This window comes from Platichthys flesus, chromosome 17 (genome assembly GCF_949316205.1).
Source record: "Platichthys flesus chromosome 17, fPlaFle2.1, whole genome shotgun sequence".
Taxonomy (NCBI): domain Eukaryota; kingdom Metazoa; phylum Chordata; class Actinopteri; order Pleuronectiformes; family Pleuronectidae; genus Platichthys; species Platichthys flesus.
This window is the reverse complement of record NC_084961.1, coordinates 11,441,517-11,462,461: the sequence shown is the minus strand read 5'-3', so window position 1 is coordinate 11,462,461 and position 20,945 is coordinate 11,441,517. Positions and strand designations below refer to the sequence as shown.

General features: G+C 42.4%; 1 protein-coding gene across 4 annotated transcripts in view; it reads right to left on the bottom strand.

Moving 5' to 3' along the window:
- ppp1r9a (protein phosphatase 1, regulatory subunit 9A) overlaps window positions 1-20,945 on the bottom strand; it is a 43,107-nt gene that overhangs the window by 2,676 nt on the left and 19,486 nt on the right. Inside the window, exons 5-20 of one of the 4 annotated variants that reach the window (XM_062409511.1) lie at window positions 19,568-19,672; window positions 15,537-15,672; window positions 12,293-12,445; window positions 10,351-10,404; window positions 9,310-9,539; window positions 7,842-7,938; window positions 6,756-6,891; window positions 5,252-5,346; window positions 4,029-4,191; window positions 3,846-3,915; window positions 3,603-3,659; window positions 2,913-2,961; window positions 2,752-2,796; window positions 1,338-1,457; window positions 678-701; window positions 196-378 (exon numbers count right to left, since the gene is read on the bottom strand). In XM_062409511.1, coding sequence (XP_062265495.1) covers window positions 196-378; window positions 678-701; window positions 1,338-1,457; window positions 2,752-2,796; window positions 2,913-2,961; window positions 3,603-3,659; window positions 3,846-3,915; window positions 4,029-4,191; window positions 5,252-5,346; window positions 6,756-6,891; window positions 7,842-7,938; window positions 9,310-9,539; window positions 10,351-10,404; window positions 12,293-12,445; window positions 15,537-15,672; window positions 19,568-19,672 — 1,717 coding nt within the window. The remainder of the gene's footprint in view (window positions 1-195; window positions 379-677; window positions 702-1,337; window positions 1,458-2,751; window positions 2,797-2,912; window positions 2,962-3,602; window positions 3,660-3,845; window positions 3,916-4,028; window positions 4,192-5,251; window positions 5,347-6,755; window positions 6,892-7,841; window positions 7,939-9,309; window positions 9,540-10,350; window positions 10,405-12,292; window positions 12,446-15,536; window positions 15,673-19,567; window positions 19,673-20,945) is intronic. The other 3 variants (XM_062409512.1, XM_062409513.1, XM_062409514.1) reach the window with 3 other exon arrangements.

Here is a 20,945-nt window from a genome sequence, read left to right as displayed (position 1 = left end):
TTAGAATATTTCACAGTTTAAAAATTGATTTGTCAGCAGCCAAATATATAATTTCTACATTTTCTTTTCCTAAATTTGTGATTTCTATACACTGCAATTACATGTATACAATACCAATACACTATATCTACAGGCTCTATTGTATCTGTATGTGAATGCAATATATGTATGTAACTACATGAAGTTTGAACCGACCTTCAGCTCAGTGCTATCTAGCTCTAGCAGCTGTTCTCCGTCTATGTTTTTGGCAGTGAATTCTGGGATATGGTGTTCTAAGTTGAGGCCCAAAAGCCAGCGGGCCACTTGCTGGGAAGTCCACTCTGTAATATTCTGGCTCTGCCACTGGTGCTGCTTCAACAACTGTCCCTCGTCCAGGATCTAAACACAGATAAAGAAAGATGGAAAACAATCTTTTACTGTTTAATACAGATTTTATGACGAGGCACTAAAAGTATCTTCAACAGAAAACTAGATGAATGATGAGTTGAGATGAAACTAAATATTACCATAAAAAAGGGGAAATACAGTGGGAAATATATATTAAAACGAATGACAAACTAATTCTGTGGGACAGAAAAAAATACTATTATGCGGAAATGAAACACAGACAAATGGCATCTAGTCGAAACACAAATACAAGTCAAACGTCCTCTGTAGGCCGGCAGCCTCAGTCTCACCTCGTCATCTATCATATCCAGACTCTGAACGTTGCAGCAGAGAAAACAACAGAAAATGACTGTGGTGTTAACAGAGCAGCAAAATACAATGAGCCTGAACTGCTGCATTCATCATTCAGCATCTTGTCATCTGTAAGAAGAATGTGAGCAAAGCGGCTGATGATGGGTTTTTTTTCTGTCAGATGTATCTATAAAAATTATAAATTAGGGACATAAATAAAAAAAAAAACGACTCCCCAGATTTCTTCTACCTCATATGAATACAAACACATTGTTGAAGCAAATTCTATGTTTTTTTATTTATATGTACATGACTACATTTTTACAAAACTAAGTGCTTTGAGTCAAAATGTGAATAATTATTATTATTATACTACCCTACTTCTACTGTTTACTCCTGTACCATTCTTTACCTTGATTGTTGAGGTTTTGTTGTCGATGTGTAAGTACACTGAGAACAATGTTGAACCAGGGTCAAAATGTGTATGTGAACACATACTTGGCTCATTAAGAACAGGAGGCAAAGGCTCACCACTGCTACAATCGTAATGAGCTCCTGAAATGGGACTTTCAGTACTGACAGAAAGCTTTGATTTAAGGTTTGTACTTTTCATTCGTACGTTGGATCTGCATGAATATATCGTAAGATTGTGCGTGTACCTCGTCTGAGGACAGCGCCAGTGTCTGCGAGCGTCCTGACATCTTGGCTTCACCCAGCAGACCGCTGATCTCTACCGAGCTGCTGCTGCTGACGCTCTGATCGTCATTCAAAGTGGGTCCCTGAAAAATACAAATAAATAAAATCAACGACACACTTACAAGCCTCACCGTGAGACGCAGCCACCTCTGGGCCTGAATTTAGTGGAATTTAGTTCAGAGTGCTTCCCTCTTATTGATGTTTCTGCTAAGTGCTATTGATTAAAGAATGACACAATGTTGCATTAGTGTGATGATGCTGTAAATTTAAATCAAAAAGAGGGTGTTATTAAATCAATTTCCTACACAGAGAGGCTGAATGTGGAGTGAATTAATCAAGAAAATTAAGGGCTTTTCCTCTGTGCATGAACCCGAATGAGAAAGAGACGGAGTGCATGAAGACAGGGGCTGTGCACGTAAGCGGCTCCATCACAGCTCAAACTGGTGGTTAGAGATGATGTAGCTGGATGATATCCAACTCCCCAAATCTGTCCCTTTGTCCTATTGAGTGTGGGACAGTGTGGACATACAGGGATTACATTAAGATCCGTTCTTAAACAGCAGGAGACAAGCTGCTGATATCAGGAGGAGGAAAGAGTGAGACACATAAAAATGTTTCTTCGTGAGATAAAACTCAAAACATCACATTCTTATAAATGGGGCAATACGTTTGTGTGAATTGTTCCTCGTTTTCTCCACGTGGAATATACTGCGTCCCCTCAGTCCAGGAAGCATGATAAGTTTTTTATTTATACAAGATTTTGAGTTAAAAGCAATCATCCCATTTAGTTTAACACTGTTTGAGGGGACTCTTTGAGACTCTTTGCTATCTGAGGTAAAAGACTAATCTTACATGTTCGGACTTTAAGCTATCTGGGCTGAATCCATGTTTTTATCAATGTGCATAAATTGTGCATTGATTTATCTTGTGGTCAGAGTTCCTTAGGGAGGAGAAGAAGGCACTGGATCAAACACAATCTCCATTTCAATCCTGAGGTGACGACATCTGATACTCCACCGGGTTAGAAACAGGTTTCATTCAAATTCATACACTGCAACAGATGCCCAAGTTAATAACTGTAATCTTATTGAATTAGTACGAAATCTAACTTATTTTAGAGGCCTAATGAAATTGATTTGTACTGGGAGCACTTGGGAAGATTTTAATCTTTTAATACTTGAGATGGTGATTTTGAAAATGGGCATTACGGAGATTAGAAACAATGTTTAGGATCATGTCAGACTAATCATCTTTGTTACAATTAATTATGCAATTATGCATTTCATTTTCTACTAAACCCTGTTTACCTGTGAGAGTAACAACACCCATTTTAGGAGATTCAAGTATAATTGAACAAAACGCAAAAGAATACAATACCAAGTAATATGAATAGGAGAAGAAGTGGGGCCATGTAAGGGAGTTCTGTTCAACAGAAATAACACAATGCGTCAAAGTGTAATGGCAAAGTTGTCAAGGGTCAAGTATCTGTCAAGTCAATGATTATTTGCTCAAAGAACCAGCAGACAAACTTCTTTTACCTTGGCCTTGAGTTTCTCTGGACTGTCCTCGACTGATAGCTCTGTGGAGCTGAGAGAGGGAGAGAGAGGGAGTGAGAGAGGGAGAGAGGGAGAGAGTGAGGGAGAGAGAGGGAGGGAGAGGGAGAGGGAGAGAGGGGGAGGGGTGAAGTAGAGGTCAGTAGTGAAGATTACTGTACCACACTGTATGAAACAGCTCCTGAAACAGCAATCACTGACTATGTTTACATCAACAGCAATATTCTTAAAATATTGAGCTTTTTCTGAATAAGATGTATTTCATAATAGCATTTTCACATTACAGAGCATGGTCTGAATAGGACTCACGTCAACATTACGTCCTACGTCTTGTTTACAATCAAACCGAGGACCTGAGTCCTCAAGCAGCTGGTAACTGCCATATGTCTATGACGCAAAATACTGTGAAATCTCAGATAGGACATGACAATGCGATTAAGTCCATATATTGGGACTAAGGTCGGAATACTCCACATGTCTTCATTTGATTATTGCTTATTCCAAATATGAGTTCATTTGGGTTAAGGTATTCCAAAAATAATGGTTCCATGGCAGTGTCTTATTCAGACTATTGTAAACGTGGTCAATGACACCAGGTACATCCAAACAGCGAGCACTGCTCCAGAGCACTGTCTTATAAAAGCTAACTGTAACTCTGAAGCTCTGATCATTTACCTGTTTCCAGGTGAGGCTCTGGGGTCTCTGTCCTTCACTTTGGTTTTCCTGAGGGACCTGATTGAAAACATAGTTTGACTTTGAATGTTATAAAATGTGAAACAACATTCCATCTTTTAATAACGTTTGCTTAGACACCTGCCGGGTTGTGCCCCCCTTTTTTACGATATTCTTAATTGCTCATTACTTTTAAATGTATTAATGCAGAAGGATAACATGGCGTTCCAGTGTGCGTGGTCTTACCCAGAGTCCAGAGCCGGTCTGTGCTCCTCCAGACTGTGAGACGGGCTCGACAACGCAGGAGACCGAGAACCTGCGATCACAAACACTGAGATCAATGGGCTTACACAATTATCAAAAAAGATACGTGATAATGACAGAAATGCAGTTTACATAAATAGACAGCAATTGAATCCCAGTACTCACCATCCTGGATTATTCCTGTGGTGGAGGAGGAGTGCAGCGCTCGCCTGGGGGAGCTTTCTGCACTGCCGGGACCCCTGAGGACCACCGCTCCTCCATCACAAGACGTCCCACTACGAATCGAACCAGAGCGACTGTGTGCTGGACTGCCATGTCCCTCTAATACCTGGGGACAGATGCAAACAGCAGAAGATGAGGAGAGGCCTAGAAAGAGAGAGTCGTGAAGGATGAAAATGAGTGAAATGGATAAGAGAGGTTTCAAAGAAGTCCAGCGAAAACGAAGAATGAAGTCCAATTAAAGTAAATTTGATCTGAACAGCCGGCACCGCAGACTCAGCTGGGAGAAGTCACTTGACATACTTTCACTGTTTCTAATTCTCTAATTCCTTGTCCTCTTTATTCTATCTCCCTGGAAGCTTCTCGTGTTCCTGCCAATTCTGATCCAGTTCTCAAACCAACTCGCTCCTGCTCTGGCTGAGTTAAAGGACGGCAGTGTCCCTTCATCCGGAAAAAACCCCAGACTGTGGCCGTTATTATAACACGGGGAGAGACAACAAGTAGTGACAGCACTGCAGACGCAATTAGTGCGGCTGAGCAGCACTCCCCAATTAATCCATTAAAAGACTAAAGTGGAATGGACAGGGGTTGAAGACAGACAAATACGCTGAGAGACATACACACACGCCAATGAGACATCCTGTGGTGAAATAAAAAGGCATGTTAAATGTAAGTGTAGTCTAATGAGAGTAATGGAGGTCGTTTGATTAAACATCCCATCGATCCACATCACATCTGGATGCTGTTGTTGAAGCTGTTGTTTCAAATATGTTAATTTAAGGTTCAGTGAGTAAGGGTAATTTGTGCAAGTGTGTGTGTGTGTGTGTGTGTGTGGTCCAGGTATGCCTATATTGTGGGGATCTGTTTATACAGTTACATTATGGGGACTTGTCTCCCTGATGGGGACAATAAGCAAGTATGTATGTAAATTATTAGATTTTATGGTGAAGACTTATGGTTTTGAAGAATAATTCACCCAAAAATCTGAATTCACCCATTTTTTGGTTGAAGGAATTACGATTAATGTTAGGTTAAGGTAAGGGTTAAGGTTAGGCTAGATTTCTAGCTATGGTTACAGTTAAGAGTAAAGCTCCAGTGTGTGTATGTGGGTGTGTGGGTATGTGTGTGTGTGTGTGGGTTTGTGCATGTGTGCGCATTTGAATGCAAACCTCTCCCTCTGTAGAGCTTATGCTGTCACGGGTAGCTGTCACCCTGTAGTTCGTCTTTTTGCTGGGTGAGCAGTGCGGAGAGCCGTCCCTCAGGTCTAGAATCACACACACACAAACACACAAAGAGACAAAACAACATTGATTGTGGTAAAAAAAAAAAAAAAAAAAAAACATTTCAAAAATCCTACCCTGTGCATGATTTTGTCATTGAGGCACTTTATCTGGCCTGGTCCCAGTGTCGCCACCCCCATTACATAACTCCATTAAAAATACATAGACTCAATTAAACTATCATCTTAACACTATTAGGTGAGCAGGCAGTTATCAAGTGTCTGCCCAGTCTTGAGTGTTCGGGGAGGCGCTGTCAGATCAGACAGAGACTGAATCTTTTAAAACGATGACCTCAGCAGACATTGGGGCTCACCTCCCGCATACACCCCCCCCCACCCCCACCCCCTGCACAAACCATCTTTTTTAATATTGCATAATGGGCTGCGTCATCGGGATCAGTGCAGATCCAATCACTATGTAGTTCCCCCGTCTGCACTGTATAGTATCAGACGTGCCACACACAAACAACAAAGTTGGGCAGATGTGCTTGAACAGGGGTTTCCTTGTTTATTTTGTAAACGCAGTGGTGCAGAGTGAAACCAGGGTCAGAGGGGAGAGTGTGTGTGATTGCTGAGGCAGCGGGGAAGAGGAGGATTTGAGATGTACAGTACATGAAAAAAGAGGGGATTGAACTCTATGTCTGAATTTTAGTTTGTGTATGTGTGTGTGTGTGTGTGTGTGTGTGTGCGTGTGTTTGCTTACAGCCGAATAAGACAGTCCTATCTCTGCAGTGTCCTTCAAAGGGCAAAATGCGTCAATAAAGGGTCGAGGCTAAATAAAGGTTATGGCAGAGCAGTTGAGGACAAACAACTTCTCTCAGTCAATAGGTAATTGTTTATTTAAACAATCCGGCCTTTTGGGAAACCAAACGTTTGTTCAGGAAGTCATGTTCATGTTTACTCTCCTATTTGAGAAGCCGTTCTATTCATTAAATTAATGGTCTGAGGTGTTCAGGTTCACGTTCATTTCGCTTTCTTGCCAAAAGCTTGATTAAAAGATCAATACCACTCTCATATCTGCCCCTTTAATATGAAGCTGAAGCCAGGGAGCAATAAGCCTGGGCTGAAGTATAGGTCATAAACCCTGCCTCCTCTATGTAAGCAGATGGGACATGGACCAAACTCAAAACTCAAAGTACACATGAATTTTATTTTCCTAGATGGTTTCTGTCAGTTTAGTCAGAGAACAGAAGAAACACACCCTCAAATAAAGCTAGTTGCTTGCATCCATTTCTAGTCGATGTGCAAGTTATTGTATTGAATGAACAAATAGGAAAGTTGTACCAATCCTTTCAACTGTCTCTCAGCAAGACACTGTATAAACATTATTTCCCACAATGCCACACCGTTACTTTATATCAAAGACATCCCAACACTGATCCTCACGGACACACCTCTGAGTTGTGCTGCAGCTCGCACGGGGCTGTGTTGCTGCGCGTTGAGCCTCTCAGCGCTGTTGCTGTTGTTGTTGTTGACCTGGATGCCGTTCTGCTTCATCAGCTGCATCAGCTCCGACTCTAATGTTGCAATCTGCGGCGGGAGAGGAAGCGGTCGATGTTAATCAGCCGCGGGGCGTTAACCTGTCAAAGCGGCTGCTTTAAAGCCCTGACGACAATGGCCTACATGATGAGGAGTTGAATTCCCAACATTCGAACATGAGTTTGCAAAATCAGCCAACATTTATATCAACAGCACATTGGAAAGTTTGTCAGTTTAGTTAAAGCCTAACTCCTCTGTCCGCTGGATTTAACTCCAGATCTTATTGTTTTTTTAACCCCTCTCCAGCCCCGGTATGACAGTTCAGAAAAGGAGAGTGAGTGCTCAGTTGGTGGAATAATAAAAGGGGGACAGTCAGGTTGTAGGCAAATTCAACTGTGAGGCTCGACCTGAGACCAGAGCACAAAACTGTCATTTTTTAAGAGCACGAGAGCAGAAAATCAATTTACAATAACCAAAAGGACTACAGGCTCCTGGACTCTGACTCCCTCTGCCGTCACTGTCCAGGTGGGAGAACACTTCTTTATATAAATGTGGCAGAAAAAGCACAGACAACTAATGGCGTGCTGCCGCTGATCGTTATTGTATTTCCTACATTTCACCAGTGGGGTCTGCTAAACTCAACAATCTTTTTACAGTCTTTAATCAAGCTCAGAGAAAACTACATCGTTCATAAGTAGAAAACCTCTGCAAATCTCAGAGCCCATCGGCTATCACTTGACAATTAATTCTTTGCGTACATGTCGGTAGATATAAGAGTATTGGAAAGTTTTTCCCCCTTATATCAGTATGAACATCGGCCTCCCCAGAATCCATACCAGTCAGGCTCTATTAATTGGATTATTTCCAATTGAGGAATTTCTGAGGACAATGTGCTGATTCTTTCATGCACAGACAGAACAACAGAGCCCAGAGAGATACACAATGAGAGCAGAGATGATGAGAGATGGACAGAAAAAGATTAAGAACGAGATATGATTTACCCTCACTTGCAGCCCCTGGATCTCGGCCAGATGAGCTTTCTCAGCCTCCTCCAGCCGCCTCCTCTCTGTATCCTCCTTCTGGATAAGCTCCACCTCCCTGGAGGGAAAAAGAGATTGTACTGTGCTGAGTAGCTGTTTGTTAAGATAGGAAACACACAGGACACATTTAAGTGTGTGTGTGTGTGTGTGTGTGTGCATTTGCGCCATGTGTGACTGAGCCTGCCCCTTTGCACAGATGTGGTGAAAAGGGAGCTGAGGCTGTTTTAGGAGAGGTGGTGGTCTAGTGCCAGAAACTTGGACTATGGGCAGAGAAGGTCTCTGGTTCGTCTCTGGTTCGACTCCACGGAGAGACAACAAAAAGACGAACCTGGATTGATCTGTCCAAAAATCCAAAATCTACCCTGTCTAGTGCCCCTGAGCAAGGCACCTTACTCCCCCAACATCTGCTCCTCGAGCGCCGTACATGGTCGCTCACTGCTCTGTGTGTCCTGCACCAGATGGGTCAAAAGCAGAGATTGAATTTCCCTACCTGCATGAGTGTGCCTTTGCATGTCTGTGCATGTGTTTGGGACTAATAAATGCATCTTAATCTTTAGGATGTCTAGTGAAGACACTCACGCACACACACAGAGACACACACACACACACACACACACACACACACATCTCCTGAGAATAATAAACGCTGCTGTTCCCTCATGCCTGCTCTACCCTTGGTCCGGGAGTTTGCCGTCTCTCCTCTACCGCTCCGTTCTCTACTGAAGATCAGCGAGCAGAGTTTGTTTCATTAGTTGGCATCCGTCTGGCCCTGAGGACCACAGCCAATTAGAGGCAGTCAGACTGGAGCCTGGCGGGAGAGTTTGTGATGGGACTGACCAAAGAGATCAACGCGCTGAGAAGCAGAGGAGCTGCACAGGATCAGAGTGGAAACTCAGCTCTTGCTGCTGGAGTGGGAGTGGGGCTATAAAAAAGACATGATCTGCCTCATAAGGTGGAAATACAGGAAATATTCTTTATTTCTGTTCGCAGAGAAGAGTGAGGGCGGCTGTGGAAGGAAAATGCAGGAATTTATCCGAAATTATGTTTATATTTATGTGAATGTTTTATGGCAGTATTGAAGCAACAACCTATTTTTGGAAAACGGTGTAAGTGTCGAAATAGTGCCTCCCATAAGAAGGATGTAGGTCAGCTACAAGTTTCTGCATTGGGCCACATGGAACTATGGCAACAAGTCATCATCTAATAACGCTGCTTTCAGACATTCCCTGAATAAATATATATATTTTTCAGCCCCCTGATAAAATGTCCAGAAGTTGTGAGACTAGTTTCCGTGAAATTCACAGCGAGAGAGTGAGCGTCTTATGATTGAAACTGGATTAAAATGAAAAAAGGAAAATGTTCTAAAAACTACAGGAGGTCATAGTTTTCCTCTTTCATGGGTGAACAGCTCTAGCACAGGTTGACTTACTTCTGCTGGAAGTCTTTGATGAGTTTCTTGGCCTTGTTGTACTTCTTCTCCAGAGTCTGGTGCTGGGCCTGCGCCTCCTTCAGGTGCTCGTTGACGGTGTGGCAGAGGGTCTGCGCCTCGATCCAGTAGCTCTCCAGTTTCAGCATCCTCTCCTTGTTCTCCTCGATGCTGGCCTTCAGCTGGCTCTTCTCCTTCTCCCAGCGCTGCTTTTCCCTCTCCACTGACGCCAACTGGAGGCAGACATAAAAAATACTTTACTTAGAATAAGGGACATTTTCATTGTTAGTTTTACTAATGCATATAAAGACTGCTTTTCAATTGACATAATCATAAAGCTTGTCCTTCAGACCCCAACATTTGTAGAAATATGTATATCTTCAATTACTTTACTTTCATTACATACAAAGTTTGTATTCAGCAGCACATATTCATTCACATTGAATACTTTATTTTGCTTTCAAAAATGGATCCTCCACTATCCCTAAAAAGGTTTTTAAGCCCCCATTAGTGGGCTCATATCGACATATCACACATTTGCATTGATTTGTATATTAATCAAATCTGACAGAGCATGAAAACTACACACTTGGATGTGTATGTAGACACAAATACACACATGTGCAAACAGATATCAGACTACACACACAAAAACACAACCAAAGACACTCTTGTAACATTGGGTGCTAAAAAAAACATTTTACAGACATCTAAATACACAATACTGAAATTAAAAACTATTTCAGGCCTTTTGTCTTCATAAGACTGCTAAGGAAAATATTGCTGCCAATCACAGGAAGCTGGAATGTTTTTTTAACGATATCCCAGGTAACAACTTGAGCAGAAACTTTCCTTAATAGCCGTGTTTTTGTAAAATAATCTGCTTCCTCGTCCTAAAGAGCAACATCTTCTCCTAAAGCTTGAAAATCAGCTTCCCTTCCATCCCGACACTCGTCTCACATCCATTTTACAAATCGCTTAAACTCCGACAAACTTCTGTAATTCTCACCCACAACCAGCCCACGCCCTGACACAATCTCTTACCTTGTTTTTCAGCTTCTGGATCTCGGCCTCGGTCACTGTATGTTTGATCTGGAGCTGTTGGGAGAAAAGAGAAGATGGGAGAGAAAAGAGAGGGCGGTTAGATAATCTAATGCACGGCCGCGCAGGCTCTCTCTGCTGTCGATACAGTGTGACGGACGGAGGCGGCCGACCCTGTCCTCCCCTGACAGCCTCCCAGCTCCAGCACTGACACAAACTCCCAGAGGAGAGAGGGAGACGGGCGAGTGATGGTGGATGGATGAATTGTTAAATCATTTAAAAAAAGTATTTTAATGCAGCAATAAATCCCCAAATTCCTCCACATTAACGAGAAAGGAAAATCTTTTTTTTTAAATCACTTTTTTCCAATGCAGTGTCTAAAACGTCTTCATAAAATATATAATATATAAGTCTTTGCATATTTTCTGAAGTGAAATGCGTGAGATGGAGAGTGAGAGAGAGAGAGAGAGAGAGAGAGAGGGAGGTAAAGAGAGCAGCGGATGAGTTATGCATGGACGTTAAGCTGAGCAGTCACAGAGAAGAGGAGGAATAATGAACGAATAGAAATAAAAAAAGAAGAGATAGATCAATAAAAGTTGAGCAGGTGAGAAACAAGTTAGACAATTATTTGACTCACTACATTTAGACACATCATGAAACGTCAAAATATTCAACAAAAATGTTCATATCAGTCGATATAGATAATTATTATTTCTTTATAAGTTATCAAACTTTTTCTTTGCTCCTTTTTCTTTTGAGCAGAGAATGACAAATAAACATCAAACATTTTAAAAATCTGAGATCAAATCGATATATATCAGAACATTTTTATGATAAAAATAATACTGCGATAATTAAAGATATTGTTTTATGCTTAGGCCATCAACACAGCCTGTATCTGCATGTTGCGAAGATCCACTTAGATGAAATCGCACTTTAGCTCCTTGTCATGTTTCTTACAACTGCATCAAAATTTATGATTCTACTATAGATAAACTTCCATTATTTTAATACATGTTTCCTCACAGCTAAGCAGAACGTATCTGCTATTTTTGGCTCATCTTGAATTTGGAATCAGTGTTGAGCCAAGGAGCTGGCTGTTGTTAAATCTGCTGTGGAGCTTAAGCAATGAGTCAAAGTGTCAAAGTCTGAATTCTACATCTGGTCAAATATTTGCAGTACAAAACTATTCATACTCTGAGGCTCATTCCCCTGCTGCCTGCCCGTCTTTCTTTAAGTGTGTCTGAAACAGCAAAGACGAGAGACCTTTAAACAAGAAAGGTAAAAGCTACATTATGGAGAGACGGAGGCCCAGGTACAGAGAAAATGGAACGACTGCCTTCATCCTGAGACCTGGCATTATATACTCTCTCACTCGATCTCCCCCGCGGTGCGTGCAGTGCAGCCGGAGCCATTTGTTTAATGTGTGTGTGGCAGTCAGAAAGGCTGAAGTGTTACGGTGCCAGCGGTGTCAGATTGTGCAATCAATACCAGCAGCTCTGCAGGAGCCTCAAAAGCATAAACGGCCAAACAGCCAGTGAATTCCTATTCGGTTTTAAAGCCCGCGATTTTGAGGCGAGGACTTTGTTCGCCGCGGCAGCAGAAGTTCAACAAGTTTCTATTCTCAGAGGCGGGCTGTGTGAAGAGCTGCCAAGGTCTGGAGACAAATTTGCTTTTGTATTCACACCTCTAATCGTCCAGATTAGGAATTAAGGAGGTTAAGTGGATCTTAGAATATAAATCTGCTGAGTAAAGCAGGCGGAGCTGTGTATGTGCCTTTTGTTAGTCTAGAGGGTGCGTGCATATATTTACAAGTTATTCCTCAAAGCAAACCAGTGATCCAACAGAAAAATGCCTTAGCCTTTTTTTGGGTAATGCATTTTTTGTTACATGGGGATATTAGGAGGCTGGAGTTAACCCCTGATGAGGAAGTATCTGAGTTTACCTCTCGGAACTTCTGGTAGAGTTTAGTGGCGTCCAACTCCGACGGAGACAAGACTTCTTCTGTCTCTGGCAAGTCAAACACCTCGATGTTCTTCTCTCCGTCTGCCACCGTCGTCCCCGTGTCCTCGTCGTCCGTGGCGTACTCTCCCGTCTGCTGTGAGAGGAGACGCAGGGTCAGATACACGTTGGACGAAAAAAGCACAGTGCAAGGAAGATAGGGTCCTCAACAGATATAAGACACGGCTGTTTGAAAAGCTTTAAGGATGAAAATCCAGGTTCATATTACTTTTACTTTCAAAAAAGTAATGTTCCGATTTATTTATGCCATCCTATTTTTTACACGAGCGATGCCATTTTAATGCCACATGTTATATAACCAGTAGTGAACCCACTTCCTAAAACGTTTTAAAAAATGAATTGGTCTCACGAGTGAGACTGCGAGTGTCAAATTAAGTACAAGATATGTTATACTGGCAAAATGTCAGTGTCACTTTTTGATTATAAGTGCAAATTAGTCAAGGAGATAACAGGTCAAAACTAATCATTTAAATTAGGACTCCTAGAAATAATTTCGTCCGGAAATTAAAAATCACCACATTGTTTTAGGCTTTGACGTTAATATACGACATTAGGCTGTCTGTATTCAAGCCAGTTTGTCTGTTCCCTGGCTCTGAAAAAACTGCATAATGAATGTTGGCACCAGCCATTTAGCAGCGGCTCTAAATTGATGGTTGATTAACTTTCTGGCTGACGACCAACACTGTCTGATGTTTCCAGTGGAGCCACATGAAAACATCTCAGTCTCCGTCTGAGCATCAGGCCATGTGATCTTATTTTACTTTCATCATTACGACCAACCATTCCGAGATGATGGCTTGTTTTTTATATCTTACTATGTATCATATTTAATTACTTCATTTTATCATCTACATATAAATATATATATGTATAAAATATAAAAGGAAATAAAACTATAATGTATGCAGTATTTATTATGCACTTGTCTCCGGATTTTTCTCTCTGCCTTGATCCATCCACAATGAATCTTCCTGTAGCTATCTGTCTCTCTGCCTTCATCTGACATATATGTAGTACACACACACACACACACACACACACACACACACACACACACACACACAGTCTCATCTCCCTCATCATCCTGGCCTACATCCTCTCCACATCTCATTCCCCTGCACGTCCCTCCATCTATCTTCCGCCCAGATTAAAGCTCTCTGGCCTGATTCGTCTGCGGAGCGCCATTTACATAATAGGCTTGTTTGTTGCCATGGCGTCGGCATCAACCATTGAGGTCCCATTTACGGAAGGTGGAGTTAGCTGTTGAACACGAGGGGCAGTCACACACCAATTTGCATAAGATAAATGCATCACCTCCCACCACACGCATTAAGAACCAGGGGATAAAGAGGAAGATCTGAGGAGAAGTCCTGTTGTTTAGAGGGTTCAGTGTGTGACGAGCGGCTCCACGAATAAAGGTCTAATCCCAGTGTGATGTTGGCATAATGACTTACAGCCAGTGCTGGTTTGAAAGGCTGTTACTGGTCCTTTCACTGGTGGAAGACAGCAAAGAGGAGCCACTTTGAGATTCTTTGACTCAAGCTGTTTGAAGACCCTATCTGGGAAATAGGGTCTGGACATTTTCCAGAGGTTGGCGTTCACATACGAAGAATGTAGCGGGAGATTTTCTGGGTCCGATTTTCAGGAGGCAACACTTGACGTATGAATAACATTACTCACAAGTGTTTGTTTACAGATCATCGACGAAAGCTCTCGAATCTTGTTTTCTTTCCACTTTGACATCTGCGTGTGCGTCTCCTACGTTTATGAAAACCTATTTTTCACCTTAAGATATTTGTATTCTTCCAGTTTCAAGTCCGTCACTAGAAACGTCATCCGCATGTCCACTCGCTCGCTGTGAGCGAGTGTGTGATCAAGCACGCACATGGGCTGACGTGTGGGTGCGACGTGTAACGCTAACTGAAGGAGGATCCTCTCCTCTTGGGACTCGAGGCCCAGTCCGTCACATCTAACCAGGCAGAGTGAGAAATAACCTGCCTACACGTCCACACGGTGAGAACTTGATATAATATTCATAGAGACATTAATATTGATGAACCCTTTTATTGCTCCATAGATCTTTGTAATGGTATTGTAACTATTTACCCATTCGGCAGTTGTGCTGTTATGGACGCCTTGGTGCTCCGCAGTGGCAGAGTTGAAGTGTGTTTTTACAGTCGTTTGTAATCCATATATATGGATAAACAATTTTATCTAAACCACCACTCTTATGTTTATGTGCCCTTGTGGGGATCAGGGGGTCTGAGGGGATCATGATCTCATGTTTCACTTGAACCTGATGACAACAGGAAGATGATGGAGGTATCTTGCGTGTCTCCATGGTTCAATTCCAGCTTTGACTCACTGTAGCAGCGGTAATGAGAGCTGTCAGTGATACATGTGTATGTGGCTGTGATTATGGGATTGGTTCTGGGATCAGCTTCCAGGGACCGGGAGGAGAGTTCCTTATGCATGAGAGCTCTCGATCCAACATCCACCAGGAAATGGAAGACTTCAAACATGGCTGATGGAGATAGAGGAGGAGGAGACGCCTGAGTGAGAGTCGAGCTACGCATGAGTGCAGCTGCTCCTCTGTGTGTGTGAGTGAGGAGGCTCTGATTGACTTTACCGTGGTGCGTCCTTACATGACTACTGTACATTATACATTGTGTGTGTTCATGCAAGTCTACAGGGCACACACACACAGACACACACACACATAGTAAGGGTTGCAGGGCCATGAGCTCAGTGTCTGGTGGATTAAACTTGCTGTGAGTAAGCAGCAGTATCATGGTTTTCCAGGACTGACATGCCATCCTCCATGTGTGTGTTTGTGTGTGTTTGTGTGTGTGTTTGCGTGGCAGCATCAGAGCCTCCCGTCAGTCAGTTTTATGGAGTTAATAAGCTAAAACTTCAGTTCAGCTGTCACGAGAAGGGACTTGATTTACATTAAGTGACAACTGGAAGCCTCATTTTCTCAGTGTCATGTCCTCTATAAGAACTTCAAATAAAAGCAGCTAATATGAGCTTTAGTTCAAAGAATCTGTTCTTTCAGATGAGGTGACAGGCGGCTCACCTATATACTTTCATCCTCTCGAGTGTACAAGGTCAATAATCGCCTATCTTGTGCCCGGCTCTGTCGCAGCGAAGCGTTGTGTGGTCATTACCTCGTCATCGTCAGCGTCATACTGGGCGTACTGTTGCTCAAGCAGCTCTCTCTGTTTCCTCTCCTGTTCCAGGGTCTGTTGGATCAGACTGGCCACCTCACTCTGCTGGCCTGGAAGCTCGCGGCCAATCACAAACCTGCAACCAGATACATTGTTTTAGACAGATTTGGCAACTCAAGCACACACACACTTACACACACAATTACATGAGGTCTGAATCCATGAAAAAACAATTGTGTTATAGGTATATCATTATATGGTCTAAACACATAACACAACATATCTTGTTTGCACTGTCTTATGGGAAATGTAGACTCTAATGAATGGTAGTTTAAAAAAGGGACAGTGGCCTTAAATTAATAAAAAATATATAATATTATAATGACCAATTAAGGCTTGGATAGATTTTAGAGATTCAGTTACATATCTGATCGAACTCCTGTAAGAAAACATGACGTGTTATTTCCTACATTTTTGCCCCAGTTTCTTGTGACCCTCTTAGTGGTAGTGGTTTGTGTGTGTGTGTGTGTGTGTGTGTGTGTGTGTGTGTGTGTGTGCGTGCTCAAGCAGAGAAATGACCACAGCATTGTGACAGCAGCCGAGGCCCACAGCCCACATAGCAACGGCAGCGATAACTGCTGACGTATCAGGGCAGGGCTGTGGGACGGGACCCACATAATAATGTGAGAAGACAGCGAGCTCGGCCAGGCAGCCTGTTATTAGCCTGGCATGGGCCTGAATGGAGAAAGCTACAGACTGTGACTGTGAGCTACTGACTCCTCACTACTGGAGTTATACATGGGATAATGCTACAGTGCATTTCACAAAAAGGCAGTGGACAAAAAGGAGAAATCTATCAATCTATCTATCTATCTATCTATCTATCTATCTATCTATCTATCTATCTATCTACCTATGTATCTATCTATCTATCTATCTATCTATCTATCTATCTATCTATCTATCTATCTATCTATCTATCTATAGTAAATAGTAAACAGTTTGTCCTTGTCAGTACGACAAATAGAGTCCTGATATTGTATCTGAAAGAATTGTGTGGACATTTCTTTTACTGTTATGGAAGTGCAGTATGTCCTAATGAATATGAAGGATTTTTCTATTTCATTTTCTTGTGAAATAATGAATAAAGCTTGAGGGAAAAAGTCTAACACTTTTCCTTTAATATATAATAAGAAGTAGACAATCATAGGGAGGATTGTTGGCGGGTGTATGCTCTCTACTGAGCGCCATTCTAGTTCTCTCCTCGTAATTCTGATTTAAAGCAAAGAATTTCTCCGAGTCCAGGAAATCTCTAACCCAGCATGGGTCCTGTGACTGTCTATGTATGAGCCTGCTCCTATCAGCTGCATGTGTGTGTCAGAGGGAGAGACAGACAGAAAGAGAGAGGGAGTGGATTCGAGACGGGGCCTAATCAAGTGAACTCAGCTCCAGAGAGCTCGTTCTTTCTCTTATATTTCTGAAGGGGGAAGAAGAGGAGGCCTCACGGTCCAGCAGAGAGGCATGTTTGATCTACATGTGAAGGAACAACTGAAGGGCAGGACAGAGACAGAGAGTAAAAAGAGAGGACAAGGGAAGGAGATAGAGAGGGGCCTGTCTAAGTTAAGTGCTGTAGTGGAACAAGCCTTTGGACAGCATGGAGGTCTGAGGAGCAGCTGACCTGGAAACAGCCTTCCTACTCACGCATGGGGAGCCTGTCTCAGTTCCTCCCTGCGTCCCAGTGGGGCTCCCAGCCACACACAGCGCCGCCTCGACTCAAACGGCAGAAACCCTCACTGCTCATCTCACTTAGCACCGCTAATAAAGACAGGGCTTGCGTTATAGTTACAGTTAGTTGCAGGAGCGGGTTGTCTGCTACTGATTGGCAAATGAAAATAAAAATAAAGGAAGGAGGGAAAGCTACAGGACACATGTTCTCATCATCAGGTCAACAGGTATTTGAGGATGTCACCACTGGCTACTCACAGATACTCCATGGTTGGAGTAGTAATTTTTTTTTCTGTAGGTTGTGACATTTTTAATAAAGGATAAGGATGGTGTTATTCTGTATTTACCCTGTTTTTACCACTTCCTGTTAAAGAGAGAAAAATAAAATCATAAAATGTGTTATCATGAATAGAAAGTATCTGACAGCAGCAGGCGTATCTTCTAAAAGTAGAATCTGTGGATTTAGGTGCAAAAACCCTGAACAAATGATTATGTGTCACAATAAAATGAGCAGCAGGTGTATTGTGGGAAAAAAAAAATTTTATAAAGTGAAAACTGCTATAAATTCATGTCAACTTTGGCCTTTTTAGAATATGAGCTTGAGTGCATTTATGGCCAATAAAGGAGCATCAAGCCATGTTGGCCAAAATCCAGGAACTATCTGCCTTAAGTGAAATGATGTCATTTTATATTACCCAGAGTGCATACAGTTTTTCTCTTGTGTTTCCCTTTAGAGCTCCAGGATGATTTGCTGCCTGAATTTGGGGTTAAATATAGCTAAAATGGCAAATCTAGGACAGTTGGGCATGAAATCTCTGGTGATCAGGCAGAGAGAGGGAAGGATTTACCAAGGAGGAGGAGGAGGATGAAGAGGAGGAAGAGGAGAAGGTGGAGGAGTGAGTGGGTGAGACACGATGAAGGAAGTTTGAAGTAGCACGAGAGTAATGGATCTGCGGATTCTGCAGAAGCAACAATTATCATCACAACCCTTGTTGTATTTTCACATGTTAAATATCTAATATTATCATTAACATAAATCTCCTCACTGCTCATGTGAATCTATTCATACATGCTAGAGAGGTGGACATGTGGCAGATTGAACCGTGTCGAGGCTGCCTCACCTACAGTGCCACATCCTGGTATGTGGAGAACCCCCCCTTGTCAATATTAGCTCAGTAATCAGCATGTGTCTGTTCTGATACAGCTGAACATGTCTTTGTTCCCACCGAGAATGTGGTGACCAGAACAGGACTGAGGCTGTAAACCACAGAGGCCTCTAGATTATTCAACAGCAGTGTACGGTTAACTCCGGTAGAAACATGACAAGGAACAATAGGCTTCACGGGAATGCGAAGGTGCAAAAAGGAATTCGGATTCCTATAGTTTAACACATTCCTCATTCTAATGCAGGCAAAATGAAGATCTACTGAATTTCCTCCATTAAAAAATGACACAGAGCCTAAAATTACAACGTATTCGACTTCTTTTCTGGTAATATTCCAGTTTTTATTTCTCATAATATTCTAACTTTATTCTTGAAAATGTTACAACTTTATTCTCAAAATAATATGACCATATTTTTCGAAATTTGTGTTCCCTTTAAGCAGCCCTGATACTCAGCAGAGCATGCAGCCGACAACACTGACCCAAGATACGACTGAAATCTGTGATGGCAGGTTCACAGAGCTGCCAAAGACAGCACGGGCTGTCCAAATCATAGCCTTCTTCTGTGTCTTTGTGTTTCTGTGTTTCTGCGTGTGTGTGTGTGTTCCCTGCACCCCCACCTCCCTGTGTGGACCCCTGCCAGAAACTGCTCGGCTGTCAAACGTAGCAGACTTTTGTCACATATTGTGTTCCCATATCTCCTCCGATACGATAATGAAGTGAAGCTTCTTGCCAAAACAGAACGGCACTGAGCGCGGCTGCTTAAGTGGCTGCTTTGCGACTCTAGCACCATGACAGCAGGACGAGGAGCATTCAGGATTTCAACAAGCTGCGCGACTGAACAGTGAAAACTGAAAGGCGAGATCGAGGCTGAGTTCAAAGGACGTTTTCAGACATTGTGTTTTAATATGAAAATATGTGACACCACTCTGATGATCATTTGTTTTGGGGGGCTTTAATGTTTTTGTGTACCTTGAGTTCTGATAATTTGATTAGAGTAGATTTCAATTCTAGTTCAATTTCTTGAAAGACTATGTTGAAATAATTCCAATTTTTATGTGGTGTGACTGTTTGTGTGTGTGTGTGTGTGTGTGTGTGTGTGTGTGTGTGTGTGTGTGTGTGTCTGCGTGTGCGTGTCCTACCGAACCACTCCCGAAGTGTTCCTGAGGACGGAGGCGGCGAAGCTCTGGGTGACGCCCACCAGACTGGTCCCGTCCACCTCCACGATCTGGTCGTTCACCTTTATCCTGAAGCAGAGACATATAAAAATATCATTCTGATATATGGGCACACATTGTTCCTGTCTGAAAAATGACGAGTCCATATCAATAACAATCTAAACACATTGAGTCTGGTGCAGGGAAACTACCACAAGAGGCAGAGAGACAAACAAAGTGGCCTATCATGCATATGCATATTATTTAAAAAAAGAACAACAGTGCCAGACTCTCTGTGGGTCGTGAATTTCCACTGCGACGGCTCCAGACTATTGCCTGAACGAGAGACAGAAGAGATGAGGCTCAAAAGGGACGAGGAGGTTCTAACGAGGACACGGAGGACAGCTCGCCTTTTGCCCTGAGCCTCGATGCGGCCCCCATTTCTGCTCTTGACCTGAAATTAAACTCCCCATGATCCTCTGTTCATAACACAGGCATTGTTAAACAAAATAAACTAAAATAGATGCTCTTACTAAATGTTCTTTCTAAATCTGCTTAATAACCAGATTAAAAAAAGGTTCTGAATTTGAGGTTTGAATGACCTTTTTTCACATGATTAAAACAAATATGCTCCCTAGTTTTTCAACATCTTTTCTTATTATCACATATTTATTGTATTATGTATACATGGCATAATCAAACCAGAACAAATGCTTTGGAGAATAAGGTTTCATGACACTGATAATAATGAGCAGCTCCTTCACAAGCATAGAGAAGTAGGTTGTTTCCAAAACACTTTTTGTCTTTGAATCAGTTGAAACCCTCTTTCTCCAAGAACTATTTAATAAATAAAGTTGTCTGAAGAAGACAGAGAAAAAAGCCTGTGGCCTTCGCAGGACTGGGATAAACACGAGTGGCGTATCTGTCTGTCACTTAACAACCTGCCGGCCTGCGGGCTCCCTGCCAGTGCTCTTAATGCCTCAGACTGGGATCTTCAGCCAGGAAGAGAGAGAGACAATAGTGAGAAGTTAGCAGGTGAGTCACAGATAAGTCGGCTTCTATCAGTTGTCAGGCAGAGGTCGTTTGTGTGTTTTTGGGGCGTAGCTTTGACGTGGGGCCGATTTAGGAGAGGCTGGGAGGAACTGTTTGCATATTTTCAAAGTGGAGCCTTCCAGGATTACCAACCCTAGCTTTGACATTATTGATTTCATTCATCTTACACTATTTCTGCTTTCTACAGTTTCTGAATATGATGGAGTAAATATAAATAATGTCGATAAACATTGAAATAATCGATGAAAACTTAACCTAGCCCAAATACATGATGGGACTACAATTGAACGTATTCCATGAATTTATTTTT